Raw genomic sequence first — 25,210 nt, forward strand, 5'->3', positions numbered from 1 at the left:
CATCATTTTTAACTAGTAAATCGTTGGGGTAATCGTTTAAGGAATACCAAAATTTCTGAAAGTTCATTTTCTCCTTTACTGCTTTTCACTGTTTTGTGATGTGACACTTTGGTCCTAATTTTTTTGGCATCATACTCCATGATGTTAGCTTTGAAAACCATGTTTCTATACTTGGCAAAATAAAGTGAGCCCTGATCAAGATTGCTTCTGCTTGTTGTGATGGCTGTTTCATGTCAGATAAACAAATGTTTAAAATGATAATTTTGGATTGCACTTTTCTTTTATCTACTTCCCATTTTTCAGAGTTAACAATTTCCTTTAAAAAAAAGTCAGATTGGAACTATTATGACTATCCAGTATCTTCTCATTTCTTTTTCTAATTGGATATTAGTAAGTTAGTGTTTATCTCTATTATAATTTGTCATTGGTTTGCATGCACATAGATTGCTGATTCAGATGTGATCCTCATTGCATCAACCAATTATTTATTGAGAATTCTCCCAAGATGGTGTCAACCCAAAATAAAGTGGGATACTAAAGTAGAAATAAGGATATTTAACTGAGGAAAGGGAATTGCAACTTGGGACATCACACAGTACTGGATACAAGAGTGCTCAAAAGGAGCCAGAGGGGCAGGATTTAGATACACTTCGACTGAGAGGAGTGCACAGGAGGATCAGCAACTAGGGTGTGTTACATCATTTTGAAAAATAGCCTGTTTGGGGAGTGATTGACATCTTCAGAACAAGCTCCATTGCAATGAGTTTCCAGAGATATCACAAGACCTGCTCCCCTGTGATTACTGCATACAATAATGGCAAAATAAGGTTGTGAAAGATCCCAGCTCCTCTGCATTGATCATACAAAGATAAAAACGCACCCCCCAAATAAAGAAAAAAGTAACATCTAAAAACCTCAAAAGAATGGCTTCTCAGATAAAATTGAGGATGAGGACATAGAAGGGGTACGGGTGGGAAGATTTTCAATACTGAAAAAAATCTTAATATTCAGAGATACTCAAGAGAATTCCCTAAAAGGATAAAAAATTAACACCAATGCTAGCTAAAATATTGAAACTGAACCTGGACGTGTAAAATTGGATAATGTATGAAAAAAAGGCAAATTTGATGTTAAAAGAGAATTTGTATGTAATCAGTTCCATCATGATGAAAAAATAAAAATTCATAACAAAAGTCAACAGTGTGGAAAAAAAGATAAAAGCAAAAACTGGACCACAGACTCATGAGCTTATAGATCTAAAGCTGGAAGGAATCTCACAGACGTGTCCAGTCCTCTCATTTTACAAATTAAGAAAATAAAGGCGAGAAGTAGTAAATCAGATTTAAAATGTGTCATATATAAAGTAAAGGTGTAGTGACAGTCAGATAAACTGATTCAGATCCTCATGTCATTAATGATTCTAGAATGCATTAACTATTATTTAGGGTGAAGGAGGTAATAGTTCTGCTTTGTTCCACCCTGGTCAAATCTCATTTTAAGTATCAAATTCTTAGTATCATATTTTAAGACTAGTGTCAAGCAGAGCTAACACAAAAGAGCTCCAGGCCATAGCCTAGAAAGCATTCCATCTGAGCATCATTTGAAGCAGCCTAGAATGGACAATATGTTATCTTAAAAGTAATTCAAGGACTATCTTGCAGAAAAGGAATTACACTAATGGATCCATATTATAATGAAGAAAATTTCAGCTCAATATTTAAGGTGGGAACTCTTATTAGTTAGAGCAATATTAGAGTGAAGGTGTAGGAAGTTTCCTTATGACAGAAGAACAGCTAACAGATCAGATGTTGGGGATAATAATAGATCGTATTTTCAGACAAGATTCAGGATTGGGGCAGTTTGGACCAGATCACCGGTGATACTTCAACTTTTAGTCTAAGACGTAACACTGTGATTTACATTTTTTGCTGAGGACCTAAACAGCCCATTTGAGTAATCCTTGATAAAGTAGTTTTATGACATCATTTTAACAGTATGGTGAGTGTGCCCATCAATTCATGAAAGTAAATTGATATAGACCAAGAACTGTCACAGCTTTATTTTGGTGACTCAATACAACATAGAAATATGATTTTTTAATAATTCATATAAAGTTACTAACAATACAATTTTTTTCTTTTTTTCAATTTTTAATGAAAATTATTTAACTTAGAAATCTATTGTGAAACCTTGTCTAGTTTTTTTTGCAGTTAACAGATATTCCAGTGCAAAAATAGATCCCATTACAGACAGCATAAAGTGCTTGGAATGAAGGACCAACAATATTGAAAAAGCACAAAAAACAGAGCTTTTATCATGAGGTGGGGAGGGGGGAGAGAAATATAGCTAATCCTTAGTAAAATACTAATATACTATAAAAAAGGATGCTTTCAGTTTTTAAAAGAGTATCAAATAACAAGGATATTTCATTATCAAAGTGGTTCAGTACCACACAATACATGGCTCTTTGGAAAAATTTTACCTGATGTATATAAGAGGGGAAAAAAATCACCTTAGTAAATGATTTATGGTCAATGAAGAACACATAATGTACAATATTCAAGAGCTGCAAAGCTCCCAGAACACTTAGAACACAGTAGTTTCAGGATTTTTTGTCTTTTCAACAATTGAACTAACTAGAGATTCCTTCTTAGATTCACAGTTATTGACAAAATTCCAACGTGTCAAGAGGAAGAAGTAGCAGGCATATTTTGGGAAAATTTAAAACCCACAACCTTAAGTTTCCACAGGCAATTTTAAGTATGGAGTTTAAAAAAAACTTATACACAAATTAATCATAAATAAAAATAATGGGAACTGTTGTTTACTTATTTTCTATAATGAAAGAGAAAGCACAATCAGATGACATAATATCTCTTATGTAACTCTTATCAAGATTGAGTCTACCTGGAGAAGAAAACACTTCTGTTTTTGGAATCTAAAATTATTTTTTCTCAATGAAGTTTTTTAGTTCAATGTTCATACTATTTGTGTATTTGGAAGATGAGATTTTTTTTTTATTTTAGGTTTTTGTTAGGCAATAGGGTTAAGTGGACTGCCCAAGGCCACACAGCTAGGTAGTTATTAAGTTATAATAATTAATTATTAAGAGACTGGATTTGAACCCAAGTACTCCTGACTCCAGGGCCAGTGCTTTATCCACTGTGCCACCTAGCCACCCCTGGAAGATGAGATTATGATTAAAAGTCCAATAACCAATTTCAGTCAATCAGTTTGAATTTTGAAAATCTACATGAATAGAAACAATTTTATGCATTACATAAGAATGTCATCAGAACAAGGATTTGCTGATCTCTTACCAAGGATTATTGGAAGTAAACGAATATTTTTAAGGAGATGATAGGATGTTAACTCAAGTCATATTTTTTATTTACTTGGGGACCATCATTCAACTGATGAAAATACCTTATTAAAACCCCTTTAATGATAAAAATTATTTTAATTTTAAACAAAAATACACTAGCCTGAAAATTTCAAAAATTTCTTTAAAAGGTTTATTTTTAAAAATCTAAAAAAAAAAATGGAGCTTGATATGAAAAAGGCACTTCAACTGTACTACATAGTAGTTCTCTCCTATTTTTCCATTGTCTCCAGACAGGCTACATGAATTATGGAATTATTTAAAGCAAAAATGTCCATATGACTCAACAGAACTCCCAAGTGTTTACCCATTAAAAAATACATAGATTTCAAACATCATCTAATTTTTGTGGATACATCCATGAAAAGCAAGTACTTTATATCTATTTTCAGGCCAACTAAGTGTCTTTTTAAAAAATTAGGCTATAAGATTATCTGGGACAAATATGGTTTCTGACATCTGCAAAACCAATCATTGTACTGTAGTGGCAGGTGAACAAGGCATGCTTATAAAGTCAGCAAATTTCTCCATAACAAATAGTTTTGGTTTGATCTTGAGATACTTTAACCATTTCTATGCTGTTTCTTTGAGACCTTTCATTTGATGATGGCTTCAGTGGATTGTTTTCTCAAAGAACTATCTAAGATAGTAGTCGGTACTTAAGATTCCATACCTCTCTATCAACCAATATATGTAAACCAATTACAGCACAAGAATTCTATTGAGACTCAGTGCCTCTATTCAGCAAGATGTTTTTAAAAAATACTGATAGTCTCAAATGAAGTCAATTTCAAGCAACCTTAAAATTACTCAATTCTAAGATTGTCGTGAGATTTTTTTTTAACACCATATTATTTTCACTAGTCCTGTTATATATCTACAAATACATCCCAGGTTATGAGGTGATGTGGCCATACTAGAATACATTACAATGTTCTACAAAGAACTTGTTGAATTAGAAATCACATAAGGTACTTAAAATAAACATGGAAAACATAAGTACAATACTCTTTTGTTAAAATAAAATGACCTTTTTTTCCCTCCAAATTTCAGCTGAATTTCACAAAGCCTGAAATAATACTACATATAGGTAGAACAAAATTACCTTAAGATACAGGGTACCATTTTATTAGACAACTGAGAAATGATGGATGTAGTACCCAGCAAGTTTGCATGCTGTCTCTTTTTACTAATATGCTCTAGCATTAAGAATATGCAGTCAAGGAATCTGTTGAATTCATTCTCTATCTGCAGTTTGGCTCCTTGCTCTTGGGTCCTTACTAGAATTAGGCTCATCTAAATAGGAAAGAAGGACAGGAAACTCTCCTGTGGCAATGGAACTAAGAAGCCTGTCTGTCCAGGGCAGTCAAAATTTGGCATGGTACCACTCCTGCAGCAACTCACAAAGAGGATAATCAAAGCAGTGCATTGCCATCCACGGTGTGATTTGTGGCCCCACACTATTGACTGTCAAGTGATTTTTCAGCAGTCCCTTAATTACAGAGCAGTCATCAAGGCTTTCCCTTCACAAAAATAGCATCCAATACGCCATGGTACTTCAGTTTGTCACATCTTGGCACTAGTAGGTTCGGTGCATTCATTGCCAGCAATGGATGTGTCACCATTCACCCTACCCTTGGCATGCCAGGATTGAATGACTATTGGTGGGCATACCTTATAATTTCAATAAATAATCACTGGCCATGATTACTCAATGAATTATTGTTGCAACCCTGGTAAAAATATAAAAGGAACAAAAAGGGATGATTCAAAACCCAATGGGTTCCATACTACAGTTTCCCACAGTTATACTAAAATTGATAAACTAGATTCAAGTCTTTCCACTTGAGAGCCGTACAACAAGGCAAAGACTACATACAAAGGCACTGCCCCTGTAATGGAATTTTTTGTCTTCATTGCATTGAATTGCATTGCATTGTAGAGTATCAGCACAGGGTCCAGTTTTGTTTCTTTCCCATGAAATCCTCTGGCCCTGACCCCTGGAACATTTCACTCCCTGCAAAGGAAGGTCTCTGGTTCCTCCTGTCTTTCAGCCTCTCTCAGGAAGGAGAGGGTAACTTAGACATAGCTTTCTCTCACTTTCTCATCTTGCAGAAAAGATTTGAGAATTGCAACATCTACAACAGTTTGGTTTTTGTGCAAAGACAGGTCCTTTAAGTGGTCATCGTCACTTTGGTCCTTTGCAAAGTTCACAAATACCTGTCAAAAGAAGGGTAATACTCAATTAGTTCCAATCATGTTTTTGCTTCTTTACTCCGTTTACCCCAAATCTCCCGCAGTCTTAACATTAGGTAAGACAAATGAATTCATAACAACATGAATAGAGAATCTATAATTCATCAGCTAACTAATTCTCCAAGGAAAAAAAGGCCCAAAAAGCCCTAACCACAAGTAAGCTTAAAGGAAAGTGAAGGATTCACCTCCCAGAATAAATAAACTGGAGAGTACAGGACTCTCCCTAAGGATTTTCCAGTATAAAAATCATGACTCAGTTAAAAATGAATCCATTTTTTTATCCCAGAGCAAACTTACTTGGTCAAGTGTTGTCTGAGAAACGGAATAATCTTCTATGTGGAGTCTCTTTTTGTTCTGGGAAAGTACGCTGAATATCCTGGCCAGAGAAGATAATGAAGACGGAAGCTGGTATTGGAGCATATTCCGATGTTTCTCTTTAAGGACACTTCCTGGAAAGGCTACTCCAAAGAAGTCCTGAACAGGTTTCAGGTCAGGATTAGAGCCTGCTATTCGTACAACTATGGTATAACCGTCTCCAAACCTGAAACCAACAAAGTCAAGTAGAGTAGTTTCTTAAAAACCTTCTGAAAAGAATCCAAAGACAACCTATATTAAGGGTACAATGAAACTTGATACTGTGAAAAATAGTGTTCTTTCCAGTCCCCAGAAAAAGTACTAAAAAAAAAATTTAACTCAATTATCCTATTTGCCTTGCATTTTTAGGTCTCCTACATTCAATAATCTTAGAAAAGGGCAGGACTAACTAATCCCCCAATTTGAGACACCAAGGAAAACCAAAGTTTCACCTGTTCTTTAAGTGTTGGACACTGCCAAGACATCTGAACCTCCCATTGACCATGATTGCCATTCTGGTACAGAGAGCTTCACATTCTTCCATGCTGTGCAAAAAAAGAAAAACAATTCCTTAGCTTTGCAGCTTTTAAATACCACTCCAGTTAAAGATATGGTAGATAGAAAGGTAAATTGGAGTAAAATGACCATTATTTACCTGTGGGAGGTAAGCACCACAGACCTTCCCTCCTTGATTACACTTAGGGCACAATTCCATAAGAAGCGACGGGCCTTTGGATCCATGCCAGTGGTCGGTTCATCCTACAATGGAAATGATATAGATTTTCATGGACTCAAAATAATTTGAAAATAGGATAAAAAAATATAATTCAAACAGCTCTAACGTAGCCATCTTTCTATCTCTATCTAAAATGGTAAAGGAATTCTTTGCCACATTAAGAAGTAGCAGATTTTCTGGGGATGGTCATTTCAGAATGTAAAAACTCCTCAGGAATGTGCTGTCCAGGATGAATTTTGAAGTTCCTTTAAACTGATATTTTATGACATTGCAAGACTTGATTTCAATGGAGAGAATTTGCTTTTATTTTTCTATTTCTTTTTTAGTTTTTTTTTTTTTCTGCAAGGCAATGGGGTTACATGGCTTGCCCAAAGCCACACAGCTAGGTAATTGTTAAGTGTCTGAGACTGGATTTGAACCCAGGTACTCCTGACTCCAGGGCCGGTGCTTTATCCACTGCGCCACCTAGCCGCCCCTGAGAATTTGCTTAAAAAAAAAAATTAGACAATATATTCCCCAAACTCAAAATCATCATGTGACAAATATTTTATCTTAATACATTTTGGCTTTCTGTGCCTCATTTTCTTCATTTGTAAAAGTGTTAATGATACCTGCACTATCTGTCACACAGGGTTATTGTGAGAAGAAAGAATAATTTTAAATTTTTTAAAAAGGGAATTGCTTATTATCAGTGCTATAAAAGATCAGAATCACAGAATGTTATACCAGGAAGGCCCTCATCATGTCAGTACATATTTAAGCAGAATTGCAGAATTTAGTATCTTTTCTGATAAAGCACCTGTGTAGTCTTATGCATCCAGAATCTCAATGGAAGTCAATGGCAGGGAAAACAGTGCACATTGGAAAGATTATGTGGTTTGTGTCAGAGAATTCAAGTTCAAATCTGGACTCTGCCCCTTACTCTTGTGTGACTTTAGGGAAGTCACAACCTCCCTAAACCTCAGATTTCTCATAATTAAAATGAAAGGGTTGAATTTAAATGAACTCTAAGGTTCCTTTCAATTCCAGATCTAGAACCTTATCCTCACTATTATTCATTTCAAATCCTTCTCAGTCACAGAGTAATAACAGTTCAGACTTATATATCAAGAAGTAAACAAACAATTTGTTGTTTAAGCAAGGATGTCAAACCTCCAAATCCCCTCCAGCTCTCAAATTCTTTGATTCTGAGTCTAGCCCCATTCTGAGATCCATTTCTTCTTCCTTATATAAATGTTTGTGGATAGACTGATTGAGTCTGAGCTGTAAACACTAAGTTTACATCTATGTAATCATGGTCTATATATCAAATTGCTCCAGCAGACTGACTTTTTGAAATAACATGAATACAATATAACTGAGTCATGCCCTTTATAAAGTCAGGGCTTCCCAATCTAACATCTTTTATTCCATTCCTAAGACCCAGTCCATTTCTTTATGTTATTGTTCAATTTAACTTACTTTTTTTTCCCCTCCAATGACTAATTTGAACTTTGTTCTGCACCTGGGTTAGTAAATATCACAGAGATATTCATATGTTAAGCTCTCCAGATAAACAGTTCACTTAAAAGGGCCAAGCCCTACATGTAATTTAGCAGCACTCCTTTAGAATTTGAAAAGGGAAACCACTGGAAATTATTTTTTTTAAAAACTTACAAAAACAAAAGATTTCCCATTTCTGGCACACCCATACGAACACTGATGAGGATGAAGATGTACACAAATACATCTTAAAAGATCAAAGAGTAATACTCATCATATGCAATTTCTTTCAAGTAGTGTATTCATAAAAACTTAAAATACCCCCCCAAAAAAATCAATGTATTTTTTTCCAACATGGGAAAAGGTACAAAAGAGCTGTGACTTTCTAACACTCACCAAAAACACCACTGGAGGCCCTCCAATCAAAGCAATAGCAGTTGAAAGTTTTCGCTTGTTGCCACCACTGTAATTCCCAGCATACTTTTCTCCATATTTCACAAGGCCTAATTTTCGAATTGCCCAGTCACCAACCTATAGCAAGAAAAGAAATTCAATTTGTTTAGGTTTTTCTGCCTCAAATTAGAAAGTTCTTGCATAAAGTACTTGAAATGCACAGATCCCAATTATAGAATTATATACTTTACTGCAAAGTAAATCAAAAGACCAACCAATAGTCCTTTTTTCCTCAATGTTTGAGGGGCAAGGTTTGACTCCCTGTTTAAAAGTGCTTTGTTGACATGTCTGCAGTAAAAATTAACAAAGGAAAACAATGGCCCCAACTTGTTTTCAGGGTGATAGGCAGACAATTCTGTAACAACCAGCACAAATGAGTGGGGCCCACAAAGTTCAATTCCTATCAAAAAGATTCAGTATTATATTTAAAGGAGAAAATGTCTGATGAGACAGAAGACCTTGAACTACAATACTGAAGATAAAGGATGTGGGAACCAACAGAATAAATTCAACATCAAAAAAATCATAACATATTAATCACTCTACCATGTCACTTGAGAATTTGAAAAGGGAAATAATTGAAATTATTTTTTAAAAAACCACAAGAACAAAATCAAGGATTTCCTCTCTGTAGTAGCACAAATGTGAACACTGATGATAACAATAATGAAAGGATTAGTATTTTTTTCTTACAAAGTGATATTAATGCCCCACCCCCTCAGCTCCAACTATAAACTGCCCTGGCAAGAGAAGAAGGAAGAAAATGATTTTGTGTTCAGCTGTAATATCAGATCATTAAGTCATGTGCAGATAGCAGGTGTCATAGCAACACTTATCTCTTATTTTGTCACTCTTCACCTGGTCCAGTCACCACAGCATCTCACCAACCCAAAAATGGTTAGGGGAAAGAACTGAAATTCTACTTTATCAGAAAAGAGTGAGGAGTTGATCTTCATAAGTTTATTCTTATAGGGTGAATACATTTTTGGAAAGAATGTCTATTATAGGCAGATGCACCACTGGCATTGATTTTAAGCTATCATTACCTTGCCAACTTCTTTCTCAGGGACACCTCTCAATAGTGCAAAGAATTCCACGTGCTCTCTTCCTGTCAATAGTTCAGTGATAGCATCAAACTGAGGGCAATAGCCCATGTTCTGATGTACTTCCTGGATGTCTGACAGGATACTGCAAAACACAAGAGAAATAGTTGTGGTTCTTGCACATAATGAATCACTAATTATTTGGCCTATGTTCATAGCTGCCCTTCCTAGTACTATAATCTGCCAAGTTTCAGCTTAGCCTTCATAATCTGTCACTCAAGTTGTGCTATCATCCACTCAACAGTTTTTAAAAATTACGATAACAAGATTTGTTGCTTTATTATAATAATGACATCTAGTAAAAAAAATTATTAAGCTTCCAAGGCTTTTTTTTTAAACATTTTTTAAAATTCTCTTTCTTTAAAACAATGGGGTTTAGTGACTTGCCTAAGGTCACACAGCTAGGCAATTAATAAGTGTCTGAGGCTACATTGGAACTCAGGTCCTGACTCTAGGGCCTGTGCTCTATCCAATGCATCACCTAGCTGCCCCACTTCCAAGGCTTTTAATGGAGGAAGCAAGGGATAAGGGAGAATTATCTAATAGTATAATTGCAGAATAATTTTTTAAAAAGGATATAGAATAGATATTTGAAGGGACTGAGTAAAATGCCAAAAAGAAAGGTCATTTCTAACCTGTTTTTATTGAGAAAAGCATCTCCTTCTGTCACGGTGGTATCTCCAGTAAGCATCTTAAAAGTTGATGATTTTCCAGCCCCATTCACTCCCAAAAGCCCAAAACACTGAAAAAGAAAGCTTGGTTAAGTTGAATCAGATCCCATGCCAAGTATGATGATAACATTAAATACCAAAATGAACTAGATTTCAAATAATCACTGCAGAAGTTTCAAAGTATACAATCTTAAAATGTTAAATATAATCATCATTTTTAAAATGACAATTAAAAAGATTATAATACTTTTGAAAATTATACACACACATATGCAATCCATATAAACATATATAGAATAGATATATGTATACATACAGACATATATACAAAAATCCTTCTTGGATGCTTGATTAGGACATGGAGGGGGATCTTTAGCTTAGGAGGCTAAGATGTGAGGAGTGTATGCTCTGATGAATTCTACAACAAGAATGGTCCTAGGAATAGACTGATTTTGCTACCACCAATTATAAATTCTTTGCCCATGACAAAAAAATGAAAGAAAAACAAAAAAAAGTCCCTCATTTTTATTTCTATAGTGAATCTGTAAAATGGGTCAGAGGGTGCAATTTTTTAGACATTGTATATATCTTCCACTTAAGATTTCTACTTATGGCTAAGACAGGAAACCAGATTCCTATAAACTATGTTATCAGAGCAAAATTCTGACGATGTCTTACCAAAATGGAATAAATTTTGAGCATATGCCTAGTGACTTATTAACTGTCAAGTTTTGATGACCTTTTTTCAATCGCAGAAATTAATGAAAATCAACAAATACTTAAGGCAATCTAAGGTGGTGCTGGGAGCACCCACAATGCATTTTTTGTATTATATTGAATTATATAAATATATATAAATATATATGTATTTTTTCAAATACAGGCAGCAGCTCAATGATCAAATATGAGTTTAAAATCAATATACAACAAAACAAGAAATGAGGTTCAATTTTACCATCCAAAGAGAGAAAACAAAAACAACATCAGCAAGAAAGGGGAGATCTCATATTTATTTGAATTTCATCATCTGTGTGGATGGGATACATCAGAATAGATGTGTTTTGAAAGTATGAACTCATGTTGAAAATCTCTGTGAATATGAGTTTTCTTGCCCCCCCAAATTATTAATGTCCTACAGATCATCTAAATAACATTTTTTTAATTCCCTACTTCCACTCCTAATCTAATTGGCTCAGCACATTTTCAATTAATTGGTATAAATGTGGTAACATTGACATTACCTCTCCAGGAGGGATGCCAACACAGATTCTGTCAACTGCAGGTTTCCTCTTGCTTCTATAGACCTAAAAAAAAGTCACATTCAGAAATAAATGAACATCATTCATTCAAGGTCATTCCAATACTAAGTTAAAAGGAAATAAAGATTTTAAAATTCAATAGTCCCTGAAACAAATATTCTTGGTAAGGTTCTCACATCTTCATAGTGCCAAGAATAATTGGCATTGTGATATCCCAAGTTTCTGGCTTGTTCAGAGGCCTAGAGTAACCCACTGTTTGCCATCTAAATTTCCATTTTTAAATTCAGTGGGGGCTCACTTTTTTCTTGTTTTGTTTTAAATCCAATGAATTTTCATTTCAATATATTATAGAACAGAAAGAAAAGATTGTACGTGAAATGTAATCTAATTCATGGACATACTTTTTTTAAAATTTATAAAAATTTCTACATGTAACTTTCAAGGCTATCCCGCTAGTCAGTGATTCCTTCTGTTCCATAACTAAGGGTCAGAAACTTACCATTAAGACACAATTAGTTACTACCATCATTCTTCATCACCATCAAGATAAAGGTGAAAAGTGTTGCAGCACATATAAAAAGTGACTTCCCCCCCCCTTGAATATGAGTCAGACTCCATTTTTTGTGGTAAATAATTCAAAATTAAATTTTCCTTTGTCCCAGTTCTGTTTCTAAACAAAGAATTTGTGAGTTCCTTTTATACCATAATATATCACTGTTTATATGTGAACATCTGAACAAATAAGATGCATTATAGAGTAATTATCTTACAGAAGATTCCTATGTCAAAATTCAATTTACATGTTTACTTTTTTTATGCCAAGTGAAGTGTCTCATATTTCAAATATGTACTATTAATACAATGCAGACATTTGAATAAGAAAAATATAAAACAATTCCTCATTTCCTCACCTTGGTTAATTCTTTGATTTCTAAAATATCATTCTGTCCACCACCATCCAATATCCTCTGCCTTTCTCTCCTCACATCTTCATCCTCATCATTTAGAGGAGGAAGTTTTGCAATCACAGGTCTTAAGGGGAAAAATAGAGGAGAGCATATTATTTCAGTGGAAAGTAACTCCTAAAGTGAAATATCAAAGTCAGCAATGGAACAGGAAATCATAGTTTGAAAAATACTAAATGACTTGCCCAATTGTGCTCAAACAGTAAATTTTAGAAGCCACATGTTACCATAGGCCTTTCCTGATTCAAAATCACAGCTAATTCTCCATGAACACCCTGTGTCTCAGAAGCACAGAGATGTCAAGTTTCAGATGTATCTTCTCATCATGAGGGAATAGAAAGAAATCCCTCTGGGGAGTTAAGAAGACCCTAGATTCTTGACCTGATTCTGCTGTTAAATAGTGATACAATTCAGCCAAGTCATTTCCCAGGAAGTTGTAAAAGGTGCTATGCAGGGTATCTTCCCATTCTAGTCTATGATTCCTTGATCTAATGTTGATGTAAACTATAAAGAGCCAACAGAAGTTCAAAGTCTAAGAGAAGTAAAAATGAAATATTCAGGGGCAAAGAAGTTTGGTTTTTAGTGAAAAGATGAGCTCCCGGAACTGTATTCAGCTGTGGACCTCACATTTTACAAAGAATACCAAGAACTAGAGTACCTAAATGAGAGTGACCAAGATTAAGAAGGCTTAAAAATGATGGAATATGAGGATCAACTGAAGAAACTGGGGATAATTAGCCAGGAGAACAGAAATCTTAGAGAGGACATCATTACTATCTTCAAATATTTAAAAAGGCATTGTGTGAAAAAAAAAGCTTCAGGTTTCTCTGTTTAGCCCCAGAAGGCAGAGTCAGGAGCAAGAAGTGGGAACTACAAAGAGGTAGATATTTTGTGATGTAAGGAAAATCCATCTAACCAGAGCTGCAAAAGTGAATGAGCTGTCCCAAAAGGAAGTAAGTTCCACATCACTGCAGATTCATAATGAAAGGCTCATTGTTAAAGATGTAGTAGAGGGGTTTCCTTCAACGTTGAAATTTTAGAATCAATAAAAATCTGAGAAGTAAGCTCACCTGGGCTTGATGAAGAACCTGTATTGGATCAGTACTGTGATGAGGAAGAAGACCACTCCTTCCACGGCCATGGCAAAGAGATTCCTTCCAACCAAGTCCCAGGAGAGTGGAGAGACAAAACGGTTTTCTCCTAGTGAAGACCAAAAAACACATGCACACAAATTAGTCCTCTGAAAAGAGCAACTAGACAGAAGGGAAAGGACATAAACATCATATTTACTAATGTTTTAGGATTTAGTCTAAGAGGTCTATTGCTTTCTCCTGCACATTGGCCTATGCTCCAGTCCAGGTTGATGACCAGCATCCACTGCCAGGTAAGATCAAATCAACTTTCAAAAGCTGGCAACCGAGGATAATTGCTTATAAAGTCATTAAATCATAGACTAAATAAGGTATTTACTAGGAGTAATTCAGTAAAACATAATCATCATTATTATCATTCAGCATGCTATAACTACATATAAAAATATGCACACAAATTTCTTTCCTAATAAAACAAGTTAAACAGTCCTTCTAAAAACACAAATAATAAGACAAATACTTTACAGTTTACCAAGCAATAGAGATATATACCAGCATTCTAGTGCTCTTGTTCTTCCTCCTCCCACTAGAATTCACCTAGAATAAGTCAACTTTTACCTAATCTTACCCATTGCCTCCAAAATGTACAATTGCATGTACAATTGGCTGGCTATCCCTCTCCTCCCAACTTGATTTGTTCTCCTCTATCTCCTTCTATTAGAATGCAAGCTTTTTGAGAGTAGGGACTATCTCATTTGTAGTATTAAATTACCAAGCTAAAGGCACTAGATACATGGTAAGTATTCAAAAATTATTTTTCACTTATTTAATTCTCATTTGATCTTCATAATAACATAATAGCAGGGTAAGTCATCATTCTATCATTTTATAGGATAGAAAGGAGAGATTTGGAATTGGCCAAAGCCATAGTGTTAGCAAGGAGCTAGGGTATGGGAGAGGAGGAGGAATAGACCACATATTGTTATTATAGCTATGTTATGACAACTAGAAGCAATTTATTGATAACAGATAAAGTGTCAGAGTACATTCTCTGGGGAAAAAAACACACTTTCAAGATTCAAACAATAAGGAATAATCAATACCTTTATTATTATTCCTTGTTTTTCTCAAAATCTCTTTTTTTTTCAAAATCTATTCTAATATAGCTTTCACTCTAAGCTAAAACACAGGTATCTGTGATACAATTCATTAAATTCTTGGTATGAAATACTTGGGAAAGGTCAAATCTTTTTTAACAATATTTATTTTAGTAGAATTTTACTTATCTTTTCCCAATTACTTATCAAGACAATTTTAAGCATTCATTTTTTACAAGACTTTGAGTGCCTATTTTTTCTCCCTTCCTCTCAGGATCTCACTATTTTTGCTGAGATGGGGTTTGCTGCTAGTTTACTGGGGTGCTTCTTGTCTTCAATTACATTCCCATTTTGCCCAAGTGAGACAGACCTTTCTTGCTAATTTCCAAGTTTATTAGACTTAAAAAGATTGTTTTATCCTATGTGTAACACAATTGTACATATATAATGATGTTTGTTCTTCATTTTTGAAGACAACCATGACATCAGGGAGGTGATGCCAGAATTAGTACATGAATTAAATCTGAGTGAGGGGGTGCTGTGCTAAGTCACCAGCCTCACTTTCTCCCAGAGTCATCTGGGTCCAGTGGCCAGATATGAATCAGGATGACTGGAGATAGCCCTGGGTGTGAGGCAATCAGGGTTAAGTGACTTGACCAAGGTCACCCAGCTAGTAAATGGCAAGTGTCTGAGATTGGATTCGAACTTACATCCTCCTGAATCCAAGGTCAGTGCTCTATCTACTGCACCACCTAGCATCCAGAATCATCTCCAGTTGTCCTGACCCGTAGCTAGCCACTGAACCCAGATAGCTCTGGAGAAGAAAGTGAGCCTGGTGACTTAGCACAGCATTCCCTCACTCAAATTCAATTCATGTGCTTGTCATGGCATCACCACCCTGATGTTGTGGTCTTCTTGTACACATATAACTTTCTATCAGATTACTTCTATCAGATCCAGGTAGAGTGAGGAAAGAGTAGGAAGAAGAAAACTTTTTGAAAATTATCTTTACATATTTGGAAAAATAAATAAAACAGAATCTATCCATCTTTTTTGCTGGTTCTGCTATTCCTGGATGTTTCAGGGTGCTATTTTAATAACTATTTGGAGGTGAATATAGGAGAGTTAGGTGATTTACTGCTTTCTCTGTCATCTTGGCTCCTAGAAGTTTCCCTTATCATGGAGCTTTAATTATGAAGCCAGTGAATAAATGTGGGGTGATGTAAGAGAGTTAACAAAGCCACAATGAATTATCTTTACAGAGCATGTAATAAACAACACATAGTTTTCTGCCTAAACATTAGCTTTTGATTTGTCTGACCTTAAATGATCAATATTTCTTCTTTTGTGTGTCCTGTCCTGAGGTGACTTCAAGTCTTAAAGGCTAGCCTTTCTTACAGACTCAAGAAGCATACTCAACTGGATCAAAAGGATCCAGTATTTTTCTCATTAAAAGTTTTATGCTTTTATACCCAGTATGCCCCCTCACATTGGGCAGATCATGGATGGGGGGAGAGGTGTAAATGTTGCCTAGTAAAAACAGGATGGATAGATAGATAGATAGATATAGATATCACCTGTCCACAAAGGAAAGAAAGCCATGTATAGGAAATAAGACTTGGATTTTTGTTCTAAGATGAAGGCAAAAATGTCTTAATGACCTAAGACAATTAATATTAATATGCCATTAGTGAAGGATATTTCAAGAGTATTCACTTACCAAACCTTTCTAATGCATCAGCCATTGCCTGGTTTTTCACCATGTCAATTAGCCCTCGGCCCAGACAGAAGTGAGGGAATATCAGGAACACAGATTTCAAGATATCATTTATATTGTTGAGCTTCTGTAAAAACAAACATAAAAACACCCTGTTATCAGTTGCATTTGGCAATTACAAAACTGGAATAAAGAGCAGATCTATTGGCTGAGAGTAGCTGAAGGACCATGGGGTGTTTAATGTAAAGAAAAGATTAACAAGATGTGATAGCTGTGTTCAAACATTTGCAACTTCAAGTATTAAAGACAACAATTAAGAGTTATCCAAATGTACAATGAACTGTTTTGAGGGTAGCAAGTTCTCCTTCACTGAAGGCTCTTAAGTAGAGGTTAAATGACCACTTATTGTTTGAGAGATGGGAATCCTGCTCAGGTACAAGTTGAAATGAGTGACCTTCAAAGTTCCATTTAAACTTTGAGAATGATTTAGATTAATGCCAATCTCTGATTTCAATTATAGCTGATAAAATAACACAGTTGATAAAACGAGAAATATCCTTTGGAGAGTTTAGAAGAATGCCTTAGATAAGAGAAAATGTATACAAGTAGGACATGGTAGACATCTAGCCAGCAGCTTGTGTATATATCATGCTATAATTCTACTCTGAAACACATTCCAAATTCATTTTCAAAGTGACAATGACATATGCTACATGCTTTAGAACTTTTTTGCATCATCATGGCAGAGAGGGAAAGAAGCTTCTCAAAGGCTTGAGAGAGGGTCTACAATAAGTGGGCAATGCTATTTATCCAGAACAATTGAGAATAAGAAAAAAAAGCTTCGATGCAGACAAAATACATGCTCTAAAGAGCTTATTCATCTTACTCATAAGTGAGATCCTCACTTAAAATATAATTTCTCTTGTATTAAACATAAGCTTAACAAGTTTTATGTTTACAGGGATATATCAAAGTAGAAAGGAACATGGGCAAGAGGCAAAAGTAAATAATAGATAATGTGTCAACAAGAAACTATCAGACAAATTATAAAAGCAAACAGCTCAAAAGGGGGCAGTTAAGAGGCAAAATGGATAGAGCACTGGCCCCAGAGTCAGGAGGACCTGAGTTTAAATCCAGTCTTAGTCATCGCTTGTGTGGACAAGTCATTTAACCCAACTGCCTCAAAAAAAAAAAAACCCCTCAAAGAAATACATCAAAAGTTCAATAACCTAGGCAGGGCCATTAATATAATGAAAACTAGCCCTACAAACCATAATAGACCCAATGATTATCACTGTTATAGAGAAAAATATATTAGTTTATACTTAAAATGATGGCTACAGCCATTTAAAAAAAGTTAAAATGATGTTCCTTTGTGCTTTGCTGAAAGCAGGAAATTAAATGTTTCCATCAAAACAGAATGAAATAAAATAGTCTTGGTTAATGGGGTGAGATTTCTAGTTATTGGGAAAATTTGGTCCCCCAAGAATAAGGAAAGAAAATTAGAATGGGAATCAAGAAATTCAGCCTCTACAAGAAACTACAAGAAAGTTGTTCAACCTCTCTAAACAGAGTTTCTTATCTATAAAATGGAATGTGATAACATTTGTACCACCTATCAGGGTTATGAGAAAAGTGATTTTTGAACAAAATGTTCTAGTGTTATTTCCTAAGGAAATTTCACTAAGATAAATGAGAGATCACCTCATTATTTCTCAGTTTTGTTTTAATTCATAATATTAGAGTACATTCTAAAGTTCTAAAGTGTATATCATTGTCTTTTCAAACACCTAATATTTCCAATAATAATCTCATCAAATTAGTTATTTAAATACCCAAAACACAAAATATAATAGCTCATTATTAACATAACCCTCTGAGGTAAGCATATAGGCATTATCATCCCATTCTGAGGATCACAGAAGTCAAGCGACTTGACCATGGTCACTTAGCTAGGGTAAAGGTAGGATTTCAACCAAGCTTTTCCAAGACTAGTATCTGATCCACAATATATTTTTTCTATGACAATCACAATAACCCATCAATTATCTGCAATAAAAAAGCTGGTAACTCCTAAAAAAAAAAATCACAATACTCACATTGTTGGTAAAGAGCTCTAAGACAAAAGTGGCCACACTTCCATTAATCCCAATGAAGAGGTTCACACTAGTGAGTACCACATAAGCTGTGCTGGGGATCTTGAACACAAAGGAGGCTGGGTACATGAGAGGGGTTATTGACCACCTAGTATGACAGAAATTATGACAGAATTAAGCATTCTTTCTTGTTTCAAATTATTCTTCATTTCAACTCCAACTTTTGACCTAAAAATGCCTACCCATAAAGTAAGAGAAGAAGAGCCAGGACAGGCAGGTTGGTGGAAGACACATAGGACTTTTGCTGGAAGCAGATGAAGATAATGATGACCAAAGTGGCAGGTACAACATAGTTGCACTGAAAGAAAAAGGAAAAAAAAAGATTAAAGTTCATCCTTAGCTCTACAACTATATTCAAAACTTTTTCCTTCTGATAATAACAAAGAACAGACAAAATACATCTGAGAGTAACTGTAGATAAATAGTATAAAAATTATTAATTCAAGTATTAAGCAATAAATTCTGACAAGAATTTTACCCTTGGATTTTCTATCTTATATATTCTTAAGTGTTGTGCTGAGTATAAGTTTCAAAAATTTCTTTTCAATTGGCATAAAATAAATTATTATTATTATTAATATTAGCAATAATAAGTAAAACAATTTGATGGTTAAAAATAAAAATAATAATTTTATGTTTTGAGGAATTCTCTTAGGAATTAGGCAAGCATATAAATGTCTGACTAATAAGACATAGTAGGGTCTACATTGCTGGAATATCCATACCTATGAATTCACTTATCTTCAGAAATAATGACAAAACGCTGTATACCTTTACAATTCACATGGTGCCTTATTTTTTTAAAAAATTTTTTTATTTAAGGCAATGCAGTTAAGTGACTTGCCCAAGGTCACACAGTTAGGTTATTATTAAGTATCTGAGGCAGGAATTGAACTTAGGTATTTCTGACTCCAGAGCCTATGCTCTAGCCACTATGCCACCTAGCTGCCCCAATTTCACATTTTTTTGTTCCCAATGACAGTAGGTAGGGCAGAAAGATATTTTTCTTCTTAGACAGTAGGTCATAAAGCTAGTTGATATTTAAGCCAAGACTATAATCCAGAGCTTCTAAATCCCAAGTTAAATGTGGTTTTTTAATGACATTGACATCCCTGTAAAATTAGCCCATTAAAAAGTACCCATAAAATAAACAGCATTGTGAATAAAACATTGAGAAAAAGTCAATTTCAAAATGTTTCTTGAAGTTGTTCAAATGTTAAAACTGAAAAATCTGAACTCTGCAGAATCGATTTACTTAGGTTGAGAAAAATTGAAAGATGGTTGGATAAATGAATTGATGTTGAACCTTTATTTAAAATACCATGTTTGTGATATTTTACAATTTTTTTATGATTTATGGTATATTCAATATGACAAGTCTTTAGACTTATATTTTATATTTGTATCAAATATACATAGTTTGATTAGAACTTAGAGATCAAGTCCAATTACTTCACTGTTCAAAGAAGACTACTGAGGCACAGGAAAAGTATGAGATTAGGGGGGGTAGAGTGAATTGACTTGCCCCAAGGTCCTATGATTAAACTTAATAAGCTCAGGTTTTTTTTTTTACTTCAAATCTAAGATTCTTAGCATTATGAAACACTTAAGGATAATTTAGCAAAATAAAAGACAGTAAGAGACTCTGCAACTACTTTAATTTCTTTCTGGAAATCTCTTTCTAATTCTATTGGGCATTTTCCCATAATATTGATTCCTGCCATGCACTAAAAAGAGGAATACCCCAAATGAGCTCTTACCATATCCCAGACAAAATTAGAAAGCCAGTAGATGACAGGTTTTACACCACTGATGAACTGAAGATGTTTAGCTTTACTGACACGTTCCTGGATCAAGAAAACAACAAAACTGGCTGGGACGAAAGACATTGCAAAGATCACACAGATAGAAACAAGGACATCTACTGAAGTAGTCATCCTGAAAAAAAAAATTTAAAGGATCCATTAGAGCATAAAGAGATGTGATTGGGTGTTAGAAATCATAAATTAAAATGTATAACACAATAATAACTTTGGAAATGATTCTCAAAATTATTAGTTACTTTGAGTATCAACTAAATTAAAATTTGAAAAGTTGTTAAAATATCTACTGTTAAGTGACATAACACTGGGGTAAGGTATGAGGATGTGTAAATTTTAAATAGAATAATCCTGCCCTCAAAGATTTTACCATGTTGGAAAGATCCTAGTCTTATTTCATGCAACAACCTACCATGGACTCTGTGATCTAGCCAAACTGGACTACCTATTCAGTTTTTTGCTGATTCTATCTAACCCTTGACCCAGTTTTTTAAAACACCTGTAAGGTTCATGACATACTTAAAATCCTCACACTTCTGCCCATTGAAATCCTATACATCATAGAAGACTTAGCTCAAATGTCTCTCCCCCATCTCTCAATTTGGAAATGATTCTTCCCTCTCATATCTCATGAAGAATTTTCTCTCCATCTCTCCTCCTCTCCTTCCCACCTTCCCTCTATTTTGTTTTAGAGTCATTTTCCCATGTCAAATGCTCTTCCAGGTCTATCATCTTCATGATGACCAGGATTATAAATTATTTATTGTTCTATCTTCCCCCAAAAGTTATAATAGTGCCTTCACTTAGCAAGCATTTGATTAAGATGGGACAAATTAAATGGGTGAGTGGACCCACTTCCCCAATCCTTTCTTTATTCCTTATCTCTAAAACTTACAAAGCCACTTCGGAGAGTTGCTGCTTGGTCAGATTCAGAGGGTGATTAAAAGCAGTTATGCCATAGTTGCTGGGATTCTCTCCCTTGGGCAGGTTGGCTCTGAGGATAGCATTATTGATGACGTTCAGGAAGGAGCCAACGGCATGCCAACCCTTGTTATTGAACCACACCTGAAAGACAAAAATGCTGGCTTTGAACTGACTCCCTTCAAGCAATCCAGTTCCTGGACATTTATACCCCAATTATACACATCTCATGAAAAATAGTCCATATATATACACACACACATATATATATATATATATATATATATATATATATATATACAGATACAGATACAGATACAGATATATAATATTATAAACATATAACATATAGGAAAAGGAAGAAAGGGAAAAAGTTTTTAGCATATATCTACTATGATTAGGGCCTGTGCTACGTGCTTTTACAAATATAATTTCATTTGATTCTCACAACAAAATTGGGAAATTGGTACTACTAAATCTTAACTTCATAGTTGAGAAAACTGAGACAGCAGTGGTTAACTGACTTGCTATATATATGTGAGGTTGGATTTGAACCTGATTCCAAGCCTACCACTTTTCCCAAAATAAAACCCATTTCGCTAAAAGGTGTAGTCATAAATTTGTTCTTTTCTCTTATGAACAGCCTTATTCAATTTTATTATCTAAAGGAGGATAATATTTGGCCTAGAGGTCTCATGGTACTAGAAGGTATCCTGACCAAGACAGGGATTTACCTTGACATTGTTTTTGGTGTCCAGGCGCGTCATGAAGTTTCCTAAGCTGTTGAGAAACCGATCTGCAGAACTGTCCTGAGAATGGCAAAGAGCAAACACAAAACCAAATGTTATTATTTCATACTGGCAGGGAATATTTTACCTGCAGAAAAAATAGATCAGTATCTATCTATATGCATCATTTTATATAATTCTCTTTTTTTTTCGAGATTTAATTTTATCAGTTGGATATTCTGATGTGTTAATTCCCTGTATTGACAAAGATAGGCTAAACTATCTCTAATTTACATTGTTAAGGGAGTTGTCTGGGAAACAAAGAAGTTAAAATAGCTAGTATGAATCCTAGGTAAGACTTGACCTCATGGCTTCTGGACACCAAGGCTATTCCTCTCTCCATTACACTGTGATACCATTAAAATACAGAAAGATTTTCTTATTTACTATCTACCCTCCCAAACCCCCATCTCCCCAAAAAAGACTTTATAAAGATTTGCCTATACTGACTTCATAGTTAGCCATTGGTTTTAGGAATGTCTCTTTAAAATCCAGATTGTTTGGGTTTTTTCCTCAATAGGCAGATTCATAAAAGTGGATTATCTGGGAAATTAACTGCCAATTACTTTCTGATAGAGGTTCAAGGACTTGATTTAAATCAAGTGATTATCCTTTAGCCTCAATATAGGGGATACAGTTCAGACTCTTTTCCTTCTCCCACCCTTGGTGCTAGCTCCCATATACCTAACTCTTCTGATTTGTTTATGATGTTATTTCATTATCAGTCTCTCTAACCTTGGACACTAAGTCTATAGAGTTTGTTCCAGCTCATGTTTTCCTCCCTAGGAACAAAGGGTGAAGGGATCAGGCAGGAAAGAGGAGGCGGCAGTTTGCTGCCAGCTGGCACCAATCCACTATGTTCCCAGAGGGAAACTTGATTAATGTCAATCTGGCAATTGGTAAAGAAAGTAACAAGAGTTACTAGTCTATTTGGTTACTAGTGATCAAATCTGGCATGTTTCCTCACAATAAATAATGGTATTGCTCAGTTATCAACTCTGTCTGTAATGTGGCTTCCCATTGCATATGAGCTAGACATTTTACATGCAGGATTTGGAACACACTGTACAATGCCATACCTTGGTCAGCTGGAAGAGTTTCTTCACTTCGTTGATGGCAACATTAATTTCATCACTTGGAGGTAATCCTTGAACATTACTGGTTCCCAATGAAAAGCCACCATACCTTGAAAAAAAAATCAGACAGTTTTTTAACAGTGAACTAAATAGTTACACTTCCAAACATCCTTCATAATTTATGCTTAAACTTTGGATTACTTCTTCCTCAAAGAAAATCCAAAATTTGAATAGGATCCTAAATCTAAATTCTGATGCCATACTTCCCTGTATTGATGGAGATAGGCTACCCACCTCGAATTTATATTGTTTAGGGAATTGTCTGGGAAACTGGGAAGTTAAATGGTCACACATGGCTAGCATGTGTCCTAGATAGGACTTGACCTCATAGTTTCTGGTCACCAAGACTAGCCTTCTCTCCACTATACAATACCATGAGGCTGAAGAAGACTTTTCTTCATTTACTGTCTTACCCTTCCCAAACTCCATCTCACCCAAAAGATCTCAGTTTACATTATGGTATTTTTGAGATGAGGGTAGGAATTATAGAAATTCAAAGGGGATCCATGAACAATGTAAACATGTAACTCCAGAATCAAAAGTACATTTCCTTGCCCCAAGGGACAAGTGGTCACTCTTTAGGGACTTGAGCAAGCCTGAAGAGGTAGGTTGGGATGCATTCTCTTCCACATTAGCCTTGGGGTTGGAGGTAGGCCTTTGGTTCATGCCTTGTAACATGGATCCCAGAATAACCCAAGACTTTGTGTCTGTTCTACCCAGATATGTAGGAATAAATTCACCAGTGCTCAGGAAAGAAGTGGGGAGGAGGCTAGTGAGAAGGATCCTGGCCAACCAGATCTCCTATGGGCAGTATTAATTCTTGCACCCTATCTCTGAATCAGTTCAAGCACAACATGTTTCCCCTCTTTATTTTTTTCCTGTTTTCTTCCCTTCAACCTTAACCTCCAAAGTTCAAACCAGCCAAGATTTGTTACAGTCCCCCCCACACACACCCTATGAACAAAATCCTGGACATAAAGCTCAAGAGTGACCTTGAAGTCATCTTTTAGTATTTTGGAATTTAGCAGATCTAGCCCACTACCCTCAAATCCCATGGTACTATTGACAACCCATGTGGATTTGGGAGGCAAAATATAATTAGAAGAAGACCTAGTCAACTCACACCATCTTTACAGTCAAATTAGAAGTAAAAGAATTAGTAGGGTCCATATATAAGCTCATTGGGGTTGCAATAGAGAGTGAGAGGACTTAATAGTTGAGTACCACAGTTAGGATTGTCCAGGCATTCCAAACTTCATGCGCTTTGCAGACCTCTAGGTCAATGGTATCAAACATATGGCCTATGAGCCACATGAAATCCATAGCACTCCCAAATACAGTTCAGACCAGATAAATGGAATCAGAAAATATTTCACAAATTAAAGTACAATAAAATATAGATGTTATATTAATATGTGGTCCACAGAAAGCTTTATGCATGAATGAGTGGTCTGTTTCTATTTGAGTTGGATGTTCCTGCTCTAGTGTGTGCATGAGGTTTAATTCCATTACTATTCACTCTCTATGTCCCTCACACTTTCTGTTTTTCCCATGTAGTTCTCAGATCAGATGTGAAATCCCAAACAAATGGCATGCAAGCCAAAAGACATTCATCACTCCCATAAAGAGGTTGAGAAATCAAAGAAAAACCAATGACAGAGTAAAATTAGCCCCAGACTTACCTAAACTCATTTACCCAGATCTTGTTCTTTAAGTTACTATTAAAAAAAAACAAAGAAACACAAATCATTTCCAAGACATTAAAACTAATTCTGCCAATGAGAAATGAATAAATTGAACAGCAAAATACTAAGGAAAAAGGA

The 25,210-nt window shown here is 35.1% G+C and overlaps 1 protein-coding gene across 1 annotated transcript in view; it reads right to left on the reverse strand.

Moving 5' to 3' along the window:
• Positions 1-1,675: 1,675 nt before the first annotated feature.
• The window catches only part of ABCA1 (ATP binding cassette subfamily A member 1), a 148,997-nt gene continuing 125,462 nt past the window's right edge, over positions 1,676-25,210 (reverse strand). The window contains exons 33-50 of the mRNA XM_074196781.1: positions 25,070-25,105; positions 23,331-23,436; positions 22,198-22,272; positions 21,438-21,607; positions 20,483-20,660; positions 18,905-19,020; positions 18,666-18,810; positions 16,570-16,693; positions 13,732-13,861; positions 12,608-12,728; positions 11,679-11,741; positions 10,402-10,508; positions 9,710-9,851; positions 8,607-8,741; positions 6,648-6,751; positions 6,445-6,537; positions 5,936-6,179; positions 1,676-5,602 (exon numbers count right to left, since the gene is read on the reverse strand). Coding sequence (XP_074052882.1) covers positions 5,462-5,602; positions 5,936-6,179; positions 6,445-6,537; positions 6,648-6,751; positions 8,607-8,741; positions 9,710-9,851; positions 10,402-10,508; positions 11,679-11,741; positions 12,608-12,728; positions 13,732-13,861; positions 16,570-16,693; positions 18,666-18,810; positions 18,905-19,020; positions 20,483-20,660; positions 21,438-21,607; positions 22,198-22,272; positions 23,331-23,436; positions 25,070-25,105 — 2,230 coding nt within the window. The 3' untranslated portion in view covers positions 1,676-5,461. The remainder of the gene's footprint in view (positions 5,603-5,935; positions 6,180-6,444; positions 6,538-6,647; positions 6,752-8,606; positions 8,742-9,709; positions 9,852-10,401; positions 10,509-11,678; positions 11,742-12,607; positions 12,729-13,731; positions 13,862-16,569; positions 16,694-18,665; positions 18,811-18,904; positions 19,021-20,482; positions 20,661-21,437; positions 21,608-22,197; positions 22,273-23,330; positions 23,437-25,069; positions 25,106-25,210) is intronic.

The sequence above is a fragment of the Macrotis lagotis genome, chromosome 8 (assembly GCF_037893015.1).
Source record: "Macrotis lagotis isolate mMagLag1 chromosome 8, bilby.v1.9.chrom.fasta, whole genome shotgun sequence".
Taxonomy (NCBI): domain Eukaryota; kingdom Metazoa; phylum Chordata; class Mammalia; order Peramelemorphia; family Peramelidae; genus Macrotis; species Macrotis lagotis.